The sequence below is a fragment of the Platalea leucorodia genome, assembly GCF_965183815.1.
Source record: "Platalea leucorodia genome assembly, chromosome: 15".
Classification (NCBI taxonomy): Eukaryota; Metazoa; Chordata; class Aves; order Pelecaniformes; family Threskiornithidae; genus Platalea; species Platalea leucorodia.
In genome coordinates, this window is record NC_138837.1 from 170636 (window position 1) to 186155 (window position 15520).

The 15520-nt window shown below is 37.3% G+C and overlaps 1 protein-coding gene across 8 annotated transcripts in view; it reads right to left on the bottom strand.

The window, feature by feature from the left end:
* RALGPS1 (Ral GEF with PH domain and SH3 binding motif 1) overlaps positions 1–15520 on the bottom strand; it is a 155317-nt gene that overhangs the window by 11150 nt on the left and 128647 nt on the right. For all 8 annotated transcript variants that reach the window (XR_014229803.1, XM_082327151.1, XM_082327152.1 and 5 more), the window contains 2 exons: positions 14534–14601; positions 547–673 (listed from right to left, as the gene is read on the bottom strand). Coding sequence is in view for 7 of the 8 variants with exons in the window: in XM_082327151.1 (XP_082183277.1) it covers positions 547–673; positions 14534–14601 (195 nt within the window). In the remaining variant the exon portion in view is untranslated. The remainder of the gene's footprint in view (positions 1–546; positions 674–14533; positions 14602–15520) is intronic.

A 15520-nucleotide genomic window follows, 5' to 3' on the forward strand; every position in this document is an offset into this window, starting at 1 on the left:
TCAACACTTTATGACCTTGGACAAGTCACATGAACTTCTTTTTCCCTAAGCCATTAATTGTGAAATTTGGTAGATGCTGAAAACTTAACTGGGGAGCAAGTGCTCTCACTTAGCCGGGTAAACGGCAGAGAAAAATGTTTCTAATCCATATTACCCAGGTCAAACAGTGCAAAAGGTCACAACTTTCCTGAATGATAAGGTGTGCCAAGCAGCTAGTAAGTTTCCTTAAATGTATTAGCAAGATGTTTAAAAAACAAAAGAAAAAAAAAATCAGTTATGCACACCAGGAATCCATAGATCAAAGTGGATACACAGCTTTCAAGTACTGCCAATGGCTGGCACTAGCAGAGAACAGAGTCAGCAAAAATAACAAAGTGTCAAGAGAAAACCTAGAGAACACACAGTAAAGCCTGAAGCACTCTTGCAATACAAGAAATGGAAGCGACAAATACCACAGTGTTCTCAAATACCAGAGTGTTCTGCTGCTATCTTAAACCTTTGTGATGCATGAAATTGCTGGAACGTGAGATAGCCTGAAGTACCCACTTGTTTCCCAGGCTGTGACTCTTCCTGTGCCTTGGTACAGGAGGTGTAGGTAGACTTGCTGCTACTGAGGCATCAGGACACGTGGGTCTCCTGCTGAATTTCATAATTGCTGACACGTCAGATGGACCTAAAAGACAGAGATCATTTAGCACTGAACTGATGCAAAACCCAGAAATTTCATGGGCTGGTGTGTTTAGCCACTGATTAAAATGAATAGTTACAGATAACCAAAAGGCACCATTTCTGAAGAACTGTTTCTTGTGCATTAGGGTTACACCATCCATTTCTGTCACGAATTCATCTCTATATCCTTGAAGTGTCTGGAAGTAATTTTTAAAACAGCTTTACATATACTTTTAACAATGAACTCCTACAAAAAGTCTTGGCACCCTTGTAACAGCTGGATGTGCCAAAGTGTAACATGCAGAGCCATAAAGTCAGTTTGTACTTCGGGTGTGAGCAGGAATGCTCACACATGTTTTGAATTTTGTTCACAACTCCATGTTGTGAATAAACTGTAAACAATCTGCTCATACTGACTCACAGCTTGAGCATGTAAGAGAAAGCAGGGGCTTTTCATCTATCTAATGGCCAGACAGATGCGTTACTTCTCAATCATCTATGAGCTTGAGATGTCTCACTGCAATTATTCTTCCTCTCATTTTACGGATTTTATGAGGCCTCATGGAAAACGTGGACAAGGTGTTCTTGTTCCAGTTCCTTGATGCTGTTTGCAAAAGGCTGGCAGTGAACTTTGCAATACAGTGGAGAACAACATGGCGTACCATCATCCTCAGTGAATGCAAGGCTATTCTTGGCTTCACAATAAACAGTTGAGATTTCACTTTTAAACATTTAGTTGTGGCACTGATGCTTGCGACAGAAGTGGGAATAGTGCTCATGAAAGTAGGCATCTGTCCCTTATCTATCTCCAGACTTGGTACAGCTCAGGTAGCAGAGAACGACTTCCCCCTACGTTACAGGAACCACTTCTTAGAGGCTCCAGCAACCTTAGCTTAGTCAGCTTCTGGCCTCTAACCTAAACCCACTTGTTAAGAGGTCGACAGAGACAGAAACTTTGTGACGTGAAAAACCACATACAACTATTATCAGAATCCTTACAAAAGTGTCTAGCCTCAAATTAGTGATAAACAGAAACAGAAAAAAAACCCAAACAAAACCCCAACATTCCAGGGCACAGTTTGCCAACAGGATGTGAAGGTACACTTGTAACAGAAATGGTTCTGAGAGGGTGGTTAGTCACTGGAACAGGCTCCCCACAGAAGTGGTCACGGCACCAAGCCTGTCAGAGTACGAGGAGTGTCTGGACAACGCTCTTAGTAATATAATTTAGATTTAGGTAGTCTTGCGAGGAGCAGGGAGTTGGACTTGATGATCCTTATGGGTCCCTTCCAACTTGAGATATTCTATGATTCTATCTGTTATATAGGCTACTCCATCTCTCCCCAAGCACAGAAGTTATTAATCAAGTTCCTCTGCCTTGATTTGAGATTCATGAGACACAAGAAAAACAGGAGAACCAGGAATGAGTTTGTCCTAGTAAGAAGCAAAAAATAATACAAATAGATGCAAGATGCTTTACTGTCCATACCGACTCTGCAATATAGACTTATATCAAATTGTGTGAAATATAGGAATTAATTCCAAATTACTTGTATGTTTATTTCCCCATAGCCTAGACTCAGGAATTTCACTATGAACTGGGTCATTACTACAAAGAATTGCAAAGGTTTTTCCCTAGCAGTAAGGGGAAAAATCTCATCCACACAGCATTCTGCACATTTGAGCACATTGTTCACTGTGCTGTTTAATTAACAATGAAAGGAGTTTCAAGACAAGACGAAAGAGGAAACTGCTTCTAGCAATAGAGAGAGGGGAAATGAGTTCATTAGAGGAACCTTTGGTAATATCATTCATCGGATCATCAATTTAGTGGGAGAACAAAAACAGAAAACAGTTTGTAATCCTGTTTTCTACCTTATTGCTATATACCATCTTATATAGGACAGCATTTTTGCCTGCCTGTCTTTGCTACCATCACACAATTGAGAATTTGTGAAACATGACACCAGTAGCATGAGTTACTGGTGTATGTGGCTTCAGAGAAGGTCTTATGCTGACAGGCCACATGAAGTTTTAAAAAAATGCACTTTTAATCATTACTTGATCCAGAGATTCAACCAGAACCATACGCCTGGGAAGTTGGAAGAGGGCTGAGTACAATGTCCTGCTGCATTTTCAATTAGAATTTTGTTGCATTTGGGCTGTAAGATGACATTGGAAGCTTTTTCCCTGAAGACAAAAGGGTTCATCTTCCTCTTCTGCTGTGAAGGCTAAGCACAAGTTAGAATATAAAAAGTATGAATCTAAGCACAATTAGGTCGTGACTAGTTTAGTGTAAAAACTGTTTGAATTCGTATTTCACCACTAGGTCTGAAAATCTTGTCTGTTGCATTACCAGCAAGAGACAAACCAAATGCATTCAGAAGTTTCAGAAATTATTACAAGTTCTTTTATTCTAAACCTCCAGCCCTTCTGATGAATTAGGTTCACAAAAAGGAGTTTTCTCTACATGCTTTGTTTGTGGTGCCCTTCCATCAGATATTTTTCAACATGTGAACAGTAAAATAGTTAGGACTACTGAGGTGTTTACTACCTGCTAAGAAGCTTAAAATATATTGGAACTGAGACCCAGTATGAAGATAGTGGCAGCTGAGAGAGAATTTTCCTGAAAGTTATGAACATGTGTAAGCAAGAGTTTAGTCTGAAACAGCATAAACTTCAGTGTTAATGTGGCCATGCTGAGGTTACCATCACACCTTGCAATGCATTAAGTCACTACTTGTCCCTTAATTTGGCTGCACGATTGGTTCAGTTTCCTATTGCTTCCTGTTGTGTTATTCAGCTCTTTCTCTCTGGTGCCAGTTCTAAATCCTGATTTACATTAAGTTCTTTTAAGCGGATGAAATTATAGTTCACTGAGAGCGACTGAAGCATTATGTTTAACAAACTGTTGAAACTACAGCTTGTGAAAGAGTAGCAATCTCAAGGCACAGCCCTAGATGAATACCAGTATGGTGCAGTGCTTTTTCACACAGACACTGTCACATGTCAAAATAACAGTTAAATTTTCTAATACATAAGAGTTTAAAGGTTTAAGTTTCTCACTGTGGAGAGTCACAGAGCTGAAAGCAATAAGACTGTTTGATTAATTTGATTCTAAGACAATGTTCATTGAAACAAATCATGGAGATGGCACCAAAACTACTTTATCTAGAGAAAGAACAACAAAATAGCAAGTCTTGTGCTGACACCATCAAGCCATTACAAAATCAAAGTCAGCTGGATTTGACTCCAGGTATTTTAAAGTTTTTATAGGTTCAAATGTTACTGCTATCAAAATCTACAAAAAATAAGAGACATTGTCTACCAACAAAAATAGCTCTTTGAGAGTTTTCACTCTACACTCCCTTTTTTTGGAAATTAGACCCCCATTTAGGAAGCATGGAGTGAAATTCGCACTAATACAAATAAAACAGAAAAATATTTAAAGATTGATGATTATAACTTGATTTTAGCAAGAGCTAAAATCTGGACAGCTTCAGAACAGAAAAAGTTTGTTAAAAAAACCTGAAACAAATGATGTAATGTGTCTAAAAGGACTGCATATCTCAGATTGAAAATACGATTACAGAATCAGACTTCAGTTCAGGTTAAAATACTGCCTGGCTAAGGTAAGATGTGTCAAGGGTGACAGAATTTATGGAAATAGGTATAAGAGCTATACAACTTCAGCCAACAGTTCCAGCCTGGCTTCCTTGCTATTATACATGGCAATCACAATTGCTTTCATCAGTCCTGTGAAAGGAGGTGATGGACTTATTCTAATTCCTAGTTAGGTGTCTTCACTAAAGATCCTGATGACAGAAAACAGAATGCTTTGTGGGATAAGATGGAGACAGAAGTATCAGCTGTGCTGGTATTACTCTGTCTGGAGCGGCCATTTTCTAGGTAGTTCTGCATCTTCCTCAGCTCCAAGGCAAGAGAAGGAAATACACAGTTTGGCTCTGTTAACCCTGTGCTAAGGTGAAAAGAATCACAAAGTCTTTACATCTGCTCTGCTGTCAAATGTCTATGAAGAGGAGCTGTGAAGTTCAGAGTTCTCTTTGGACAGGACCTGTGCTGCCCGATATACTCAGTTCAGCATGAAGTCTGGGGTGCAGAGGGTGTCAGCTTGAATTATGGGGCACAGGGGAGATGACCTCATTTCTGTAAAGGGGTAAGAGACAAGAGAGCCTGTGCTGAGAAGGATGCCAAAGAGGGTAAGTGGTGAGATACTCATGAAAACTGCACAGACCAAGGGATGTTTATGGACATACCAGACTGCTGAGCAATTAGCTGGGGAAGCTATGCCTGATACCGCCGATAACAAAATTCCAATATTTAAATTCATTTGAGATTGAGTTATTTTGCCCCTTTTTTTCCAATAAGTGAAGTCATCTGCTACTGCTAACTCTCCTCTTTATTCTCCTGGCTCCACTCCTAGTGCATACTGTTACCATGATTGCTATTCTGTTATTTTGCCTTTCATGGAGACAAAGCACTCTTAGTAGGATTTTCCAGTCAGCTGGCATGAACAAGGGTTAGTTTGGTTTTCATTATTTCTCAGCATCATTTTCAAGACTATGCTGACATGCACAAAAATAATGTATAAAAATATTAAAACATTATTAAAAATTTGTTTGCGTTAGGAACGTGAGACAACTTCATCAGAGTGAGCTGAGTGCTGTTCAGAGATCTGTGGCAAGAACATTTGGAAAAGTTTACACATATCCCAAAGGATCTCACTGTTTTTTCCTTTGCATAATTTTTCCATGAATAATCCTTCAAATGTTATAAATGAATGTTACTTTTGCAATCCTTCAGTAGAACATGTGAACATTTACAGTCTCCAGAGCTTTTAAAAAAAGCAACAGGGTGAAGGAGTTACAGTTCACAATTTTTCTCCACTAAAAATCTATCAATAAACCAACACTAGGCATCCAAACAGAAAACTGAAAATGAGTTGCATATTATATGCTGAAAAACAGGGAGTGATTTTTCAGGAAGATAAAACAGTCTCAAGTATTTACTATTTTTTGGTGACCAGCTAAGAAGTAAAACTGATACTTAGCAGCTCTGTTTCTAAAACTTAATAAAGACATTCCAAGCCACAGACTCTCTAGTTCAATCTTCCCTGTAAATTTTTACTGTTCTGTTGCCATTGTAACCAAAGTCAGTGGGTGATAATTAAACTTTCAAATAGAAAGACCTACTTACAAAACACACAATAAAGAACTTAAGAAGAATTTTGTGCACAAATCAAGAATGACACAAAAAAATTACCTAGAATGATGGCTATTGTAAAAGCGTAGTTTTATTTTCAGAGTATTGCTTTACAATTCAACTAAAGCCTATTAATGCATACAACATGCAAGAGACATGTATGTTATGACTGCTTCTCAGACAAGAGCAAACTAAGAACAAGATGCCATGCCCTGGGAGTAAAGGGAACATAAATAGGATTTTGTATTTCTGCCACCTGAACCCTGTTGCTGTAATTAGCGTCCTATTCTAATCTCCACCTGCCCTACGTAACAGCAAAAGGTACAGATACATTTATAAAAAGTAATTTGGAAACCTTATTCTGCAGTGCCTTTTTTTTTTTTTTTACCCTAAGGACAATAACTGGCACAGAATATTAGTCTGTCTACATTGGCAAACAAGAATTTCTAATTCTAGAAATATCATAGGAAGAAAAAGATTAATTCACTGTTTCATTCCAGAGTTTATATTTTTCATCTTCCACAAATCCTCACTCTGTTTTAATTTTTTTGCATTTAAGAAGAATATGTTAAGTCTAGGGAAACATTCAGTAGAAATCATGACTAAGATCGCTGCAAATAAACTGTCTGGCTTCTCTGCACTGCCCTTTCCTTCTCTAAGTGTTTTTCTTTCACTGAGAGTCCAGATGAACCACAATTTTCTCAAGTGCCTTCTACTTCTAATATGTGTAAAGAACACCTTGCTATCTGTTTACATTTTCCTTCAAATCATTCTCAGTTTCTTTAATTTCTATCTTCCACTTATCCAGCTACAGCTTGTTCTTTTTTCTTGATTCCCATCTGCTTCTCAATGATCCTTCCTTTATTACAGCCTTTAGTGGATTTTCAGGTGAGATGTGCAGGTTTGCTTTCCTAAATAATCAGAAAACAGCTTAAAGAAGTCGAACAACAAACTTATTCATTTAGAAATCCAAAAAAGTCATGATATGGTCATTTCCTTCCTCCCTCAAACTCAACTGATTTGCTTTGTGCAAGTAACCTCCCAACCCACATTTCTTAAATAAGCGAACAAAAAAAAAAAAGAGACATTGAGAGAGAGAGAGAGAGATGGAGTACATGGTATTCTTTTGCTTCACTTCCAGGTTTTGTTTTTTAGAACCCATTTTATGTTTACAGGACTCCAGAACATACTTATTAGGCAATTTATTAGAAGATGTTTCTTCATAGCCCTTATTGTCTCATATATATCTCCTCAAATCTATAACGCGAATAGTTTGGCCCAGGTTTTTTGTTTGTTTGTTTTTGTTTTTTACAAGTGCTACCACCTGCCAGTGCCAAGAATGCTTAGAACAGATACACAGCCTGGTTGTCCTTTGATGTAGTCTTTGCTTTATGTTCAAATTTGCATTAACAAAATCCACTAATTTAAAGGTTAATTCCAAAAGCATGGTTTGCAGCAAGGGAATAAACACTGACATGTATGTCGATCTTGCATAATGTCTATCAATAACAACAATTATGAAAAACAGAACTTTCAATCACATGAGCATATTAACTTATACTTTTTCTTCCCATAAATTTAAGTATAACAGTGAATCATGCTGGGTTGTTATCTCAGGATACTAATGTCCCTTAATGGGCAAGTACAGTTTAGGCAGGCGCAGCTCTGTTCACCCTGTCTCCATTGCTGTTATGAAAAACCTGCGTGCATGCATGAGGAAGTAGTTCAATCTTCTTGGACCGTTCAATTCTGGCTTACTTTTTTTGCTATAATTGCCAGAAAGGGACCAATTAAGTGATGTGGACACAGAGGGGGGTTTGTTGATGTTAATATATGAAGTGTCAAAATGTACAAAACGGACCCGAGAGGAGTTTGCCCAGTAGTACTCAATCCAGTATCTCCAAGAGTAGGATTGTAGAAATATGTTAATAATGTAGTGAAAGATGAAATTACAGTATGGGCAAGATCACAAGCTTAATATAGTTAGCAAGGACAACAGCAAAAGCAAACCAGACAAGTGCACCATAGAACTGTGGCACTTTTGTCTGTGCCACTCTATCAAGATCAAGTATTACTAACGATATTTCTAATGTACTTCTGACTGCACAGTAAGCACACTTGAGTGTATTTCCTTCGAATGCTTCCTGAATAGAAGTGATAATTTCAATTTCAGGTGTTACTTTCATGCAATCACTAATTGTCAGCATTTGTGTTACTTATACTGCACCAGTGGAATGTGCAAAACCCTGACTTATACTTCAGCAAAACTGCTGAATTTCTTGCAGCTGGGTCTGCAGGGTAGTGCATGAGCTTGGATTACATCCATATTGGCAGTGAAGACATACCCATTGTGAGAGCGTAGCTGCAGGGAAACTGAAGTTCAACAAAATACATTAACCAATCCATCAAAAAAACCCCCTTTTTTGCAGAAATTATTTCAGGTGACTGCTCTGAAGACAAAAAAAAAAAACAGAGCAGAAAAGCCCCTTGTCCTCTGGCTGTTTTATATGTTCTTAACAGTACTAGGGAGTAATAGCTTGGTAGTTAAAATTAGCATCAGTAAACTAAGACATTAAAGAGACTTGTTTCGTAAGGAAGTCACAGAAAGTAATAGAAAGTGATAAAGTTAAAAACTGAGCACGATCATTCTCTCCCTGATAAATTTTTGTTTGCTTTGAGAGAATATTCTTCTACAATTTTTATGAAGCTTTGGTCTGTTAAGAAAAAAAACACAGCACACTGATTCTGGCTGGATTTAGTGGTTGATAACAACATGTGAATCCCACACATTTGTCTGGTATTAATTTCTTTCAAAAATACTCAAATGAGTTGTAAAAATTTTTAGGGAAAGTATCACAGAGGAAGAGATTGGAAATTAGTATGTTTGAAGCTAAAGAGCAAAGTTTTCTGGATGGTCTGTAAACTTTTGTGAAGAAAACTTAGTTCTTCCATTTCTGCCTTAAGAACAGCATAAGAAAAGCAGACACTGCATATGAAGCAATAACCAAGCACTTGCAGAAGGATTAGACAATCCTCATTTCCACAGAATGACTGGCTGCTAAAGCACTTAGCACAAACTATTTATTAGTTGCCAAAGCAACCAGTAAAACAAATGGCAAAACTAAATGTCAAACTCAGTGTTTACATGGAAAATGACGGTGGAGGGTTTTTTTACTCTAAAATGCTGGGACTGCTGTACAGACATCCCTAGTGTAGTATACCTACTTTCAGAGGGTTACAAATGTGCAAATATCCCAGTCTTTCTTCCTTCAGTTTCTACATTTTTAACTTCTACATATCACATACTTTACATCCAATAAATCTACTGTTTCTAATTAATGGAAATAAATATTAAAATTTCTTTAGCAACTCTCAAAGCTGAATAGACTCAGCACAATGAGCTGAATTTTACCCCAATAACAAAAAAGAGAATACACCTGTTTCAGATTAATTCTCCAGATTCCTGGTAGGGTAGTAACATAAAACCTCTGGTCTACTTATTCTCCTCTCAAGAATTGTATCAAGACCTACTTGCAAAAAAAAGAAAAAAAGGAGGGAGTGAGGGTCCATCACTGACTATTGCATCATGAAAACCCCAAAATAAGGGCTGCCCACAGCTAAGGCCTGGCTGTTGCTAAAAAAGACTTCTAAATGCTAACTTTAATGAAGCATTTTGTCAAAAATCACAGAATCATGAAGACCAGTCTTTGAGTCACTTTGTATTAGATATAATTTTCTGGATACGGTAATTGTTTTAACATTATTTTATCTTTTTATATTGTTTTCCAAGTCAGGATAAACATGGTATATTTCAGAGAACAAGTAACCATTTTCTATATTCTGATTAGCACTGAGCCCTGAACTTTTCAAAATAACATTAAGATGATAAAGAACATGCATAAAGTTTCCTATACTGAGCCACACTTGGTGCAGAAACTCTGAGGAACCTCAGTTGCTTAGAAGGCAAACTTATTTACCATATATTACATTACATCTTTTCTTTTGTTCCGGGAAAATGTATTGAGTTGTACCTTCCAAAACAATCTAATAGCTGTACCATAAATGCTGGGCACCTCCTAGCCAACACTGCAGGAACACAGATGTCTTCTACAGCTAATTCAACTGGAAACTGAACAGTTAGCATACTATAAGCTCTCCAGCTACATTCTCTCTCTCAAACCATAGCAAGGCAGAATGAACAGACTTAAGTCGCTGCCAAGGAAGTTGTGTGAATCACACGGTTCCTGAAAGCATAGAATTAAACTGTTTAAAGCTCCTTTTTAAATGCTACTTGCAAGAGACAAGAATCTCTGCAGTGTTATGGAAGGCATGAAATCTTCCTGTGAAAGCTCTATTCACAATTATATATGCATTTGGTAATTAAATGAGACCATCTTAGCCACTAATATACAAAACACAGCTTGTTGTGAGACATTCACTTTAATCAGATGTCTGCCTCCTGTTCCAATTTACTGGAAAACCAGTTGGCAACCTAAGCGGAAAATGGACACATGGTTTTCTCCAGTACTTTGCAAACAGAAATATTGAAGGATTTAACTGTTTTTATTGAGCCTCACATTCATAAAGATACTTTAAGGGGAAAAAAAGAAACCCACAATGTCCCTGGCTAGAGTAAACTGTTCATCTTCTTTTGAAAGAGAGAAAACTGAAGTTGAGTAGAAGATAAAGTCACAATGCTGGGAAAGGAAAATCCATGTCCATCATCAACACAAGTAATTATACTTCAGGACATGAAAGACACTATTCCCTGCACTTAAGTCCGTTATAGACTTTGGAATTATTACCACGATATTGAGCTTTTTCTCCATATTTGGAAACACACAACCTATAAGAAGGCAGTATGTCACATGCGGAACTCAACTAGACTTACTGCTATTAATAGCATATTAACTTTCTGACTATCAGAAGAACTGAACTGATGACTGCCCTTATGGGCCAAGAACCTTTATTTTACCTTAAAATCTCTATTTTCAGACTCCTATGCCTTAAACTATTGACTGGAACATTAAACTACTGCCTAACCTATTTTGAGATCATCTCTTATCATTATAGCTTGCTGACTGCAAAAGATTTACTCCTGGCACACAATGGCTGAAGTGGAAATAATCTCAAACTATCAATTGAATCCAAATAAAGTTGACTAGAATATCTTTGAATGTGCTATTTTTAATTCTCCATGGTCAAACATCTCATAACTGATATTTCAGTATTTTAGCTCAGAATTATTCAAGACTAATGTATGGCTATATTTCTATTTATTAATGTTGCAAAATAAACAATACATTATTGCCTTCATGCTTAGTCAAATTTAGTTAGTCATGCTAACTTACTTAACTAACCTTCTCCAGGAATTAATTTGGTTTTTCAATATAGTACACTGGATTCCCTTCAGTAGCATTTTTGCAGCCACATAGGTGCACGTCACTGAAAAATGCATGTGGGTATTACAAAATGCTGGTGGCGTTCATTGTCTAACTGGCAGTAAGTGAGAACTCTCTGGTTGAGCAAGAAATACAGCAGTCCACAGGTGTGTCAAGCTTTCGAAGGAAATACTAACAGAAGAATGGAGTAATAAAAATGACTCAAGACTTGGTTTCTAGTCATCATATTAATTCTCACTTTGACTAAAGCAACCTTACAGAGCATATAGGGGCACTGCAAATTCAGAGGGGAAAGTTAACCCTCTCCTAATAATTGCCAGGTACCATATGATTACATATTCAATTGAGTAGGTACTACTGAACATTGTCCTGATCAGTATTTGTGGACTCCAGCTGAGCTCACTGCAGTATAAAGCCATATTACTTGCCTGGCTCAGGAGAGTTCAAAGTTCTTGTTTCCAACTTTGGAACTGTATTTTTAATTGCCTTCCATTACAGCTCTAATAAAGTCTAAGCCTTGATTAAGAATTACAGAGTACTGGTGATGATCACATACTATGCTGCTACGACCAAAGTTAGAACTTCCACAATCATCCTAACTAAATGTTAACATTAAAACCCTAGTGTAAAGCATTTAAACTTGAGCAATAAAAAGTGAAAGCCAGAAAACAAAGAAGTTCATTCATATGTCTGCTTTACATACGTAAGATATAATCATATCAGAGGCAATGACTTAGTTTTAAGTTTGAAGTATGAAAAAGCAAATCCTCACAAAAGCAAAATAAAATATTACATAATGTGGTGGGTTGACCTTGGCTGGCTGCCAGGTGCCCACCAAGCTGCTCTATCACTCCCCTTCTCCGCAGGACAGCGGGGGAAGAAAATAAGATTAAAAAAACCCTCGTGGGTCGAATAAAAGGCAGTTTAATAAAGAAAAGCAAAGGCTGCGTGCAGAAGCAAAGAAAAAAAAAAAAAGAATTTATCCTCTACTTCCCATCAGCAGGCAATGTCCAGCCACTGCCTGGGAAGAAGGGCCTCAGCACTTGCAGTGGTTGCTTTGGAAGACAAATGCCTTAATAACAAATGCCCCCCTGGCTTCTCTTAGCTTTTATTGCTGAGCACATCATATGGTACCGAACATCCCTTTGGTCAGTTTGGGTCAGCTGTCCTGGCTGTGTCCCCTCCCAACCTCTTGCCCACCCCTAGCCTACTGGCCTTTTTGGGGGCGGGTGGGTTTGGAGAGACACACTTGATGCTGTGAGCACTGCTCAGCAGTAGTCAGAACACTGGTGTGTTATCAGCAGCTTTCTACCTACCAATACAAAACACAGCACTATGAGGGCTACTAAGGGAAAAGATAAATCCATCCTAGCCAGACCCAATACACATGTCTGTAAAAAGAAAGTGTTAATTAGGAACTCCTTTTGAACTTACCTAGTTAAAAAAAAAATTTCCTCCTGTGAACTACTTCCTTATATTTTACACAGCAATTAATAATACTGAGCGTTGAGGGCAGAGGGGGAGCGCGCCTTCCTGAAGAAGTATTTTCTTCCAAATTACTATTTCTTTTTCCTTAAAACTGTATGAACTGAAGACCAGGTCAAACGTTTATCTGACTCTGGGAATAGCATTCAGGACCCTGAGACAAATGAGAGGTTCCCTATAAATAACTGGCCATTTGACACTTAGAAAGGGTTTCACAGCAGCCAACATGAAGAGCTGGGAGGTGAAGGAAAACCACACGTATTTATTTTTCTCCTTTCATATTTATTATTTTCCTTTTTCTTTCTCTCTTTCATTCACTTTGTCTGTCTCTCATTTGGTGAGAAGAAAAGACACTTTGAATGCCAAACGAAATTTCTTGTCAGATGTGGTCTGGACCTCTTGGGTTTTTTACATTCACACATGGTTTAACATAATGAGACAGAAAATTGGCCATTCTGGTTTAAGAGATTAAAATAGAATAGTTTTTGAGATAATGGCTCCTATAGTACATTTCACATAGTCTGATGTTTGTTTAGTCTGTTCATAGAAATAAACTGTGTAGGTACAGCAGATTTGGTTTTGTCAACTTATGGATGGTACTGTAGTTTTTTAGATGTTGCTAAAAGCTATTACAAATCTTTTGTCCTCTCACTTTACACAACGAAATTGTCTCAAATTTATGTGTTAGTTCACACAGAAACCTGAAAGGAGAATTTCCTATGTTATTCACTGCATTGATTCGTTTGTACTGAAAGAGTGTTCTTCCTTCTTCACTTAAATAATAATGAAAATGCAAGCATTTGTAAAAAATCACACAATCCAATTTCTGTTCCAATGATAACAAACACCCTGTGTTATCCCTCGAACTGCAATTATTAATATACAAGTCAGCAATCTTTATTGATGACTCATGCTACTGATAATACCTCTGAATTACCAGGTCTGGCTTCTGGACAAAGAAGCTCACAGCAATACTACTGGGAATCATGGTCTCTCAGTAGACTCTGATATGGTAACAAGGTTAGTGGAAGACTTAGTATCGGTACTGACAACCTTGGCAATTTGCACTGGTCAATTCCAGGGATCAATTTTAGACATACTATGCTGTAGCTGGGTTTTTAATCTCAGCAGAGGAAAGTCCAATAGGTTTTATACTACCTATTAAAAATGTGAAACCTACTAATAAATCATCTTAAAACTCCTCCTCTTTGCCATCCAGGTAAACCTGTTCTCCAGAAAGGCAAATAACAGTACATCCCTCCTCTACAATCTCTGCAAATTAAGTTTTACTTCTGAAATCAAATTCTTTTCCTTCATTGAAGATCAATGGATTTGTTTTGCCTAGTCAAATGAATGCTGATACGTGTGAAATCCATCTTGATATGTGGGATATAATTTGTTACTGTAAGAACCTCTGAGGGTGAATATCATAAAAGAAGAGAATTATTTTAAGACAAAGGACAGTGCTAACCCAAGTATAAGCTGGCTATGTAGAAATTTGTAATAAAAATCAGATCTTTTACAACTATCAGAGGAGTGGTGTTCTGGACCAAGGACGTTCTGAAACTGGGCATATGCATGGAAAGTGATCAATTCTCTGACAGTCCTTACAAGATAACAAAAGCCCATATTTGAAACTGATTAATTCCTTCAAAAACCCTCTGGCATAAAATGGGTTTTCCCATATACTTCAGTGGAGGATTTATGTAATTAAATTTATTTCCTTACTCAAATTTTCAAATGAAGTTTTATACCTGCAAGATCTTCTTTGGAGGAAACCAGTCGAGGAGAGCTGTTACCTGGCTCAATTCTTAATGATAATCTGGAAAAACAAGATTTCGGAGAAATTAACAAAAAAAATTTCTCAATAAAAGTTGAAAGAAACTGAAGAAAGTAATTATTTTCGCAGCAGTAAGCAGGAATTTTACTTTGTTGGAAGTGTAGTTAATTTTGTTATGTAACAAAACAATAAATTTTTTAAAGTAAATCACTACTTGTTACATCCAAGAAAGAAACGGTGAGGGAAGTCTATGAAAACAGAAATGGAAATCGATATTTTATACTCCCTATCAGTGGAAAAACGTAAGTTCATATAGTCTTTCACCTAGGAAAAAAACCTCCAAAAGTTAGTACGTTTAGACACAAACCTCAAACCTAATAGCAAACATTTCATTCCCTCTGTGCATGAAAAGTGAATTTATTCTGTTACCATGTGGAAATGTGCACTCAGAAATAGCTATTTAGAAATATTAGTTGCTATGACTTATAGAAAAGGAGCATAAGTGGGTAAAGTGACCAACACTTGATAGTAAAAGAAGATAATTAGAAGAAAGTTACAATATTATATGCCCCTCTGCCTCACTCCAAGTGTGTTATTATGCACTCACTGCTGCCTTATCTCAGCACTCCAACACGTTTTAATCTTCCAGTGCGTATTACTTCTGTCACCTGTCAAGTTTATGCACTCTTAACTTGACATTCACAGGTCCTTTGTTCTGTACCAGTTTGACAAAAAAGTATGGAGGACTACAATGTTAAGTAAATTTTAAAACAGGCATAAAACCAAAGGAAATAACTGCTGTCATTGCACAGCATTAAACACGCAAAAGTGTTATGAATGTTTCAAGCTACAGACTGCAGTACTCCGCTGTATTCAAACACCAGTGAGTGTCTTTTTAACTTCAGATAAAAACATGCAAAAGGGCAGGGGGGGAGGAACCTATAACAGCATTTCACGGCTT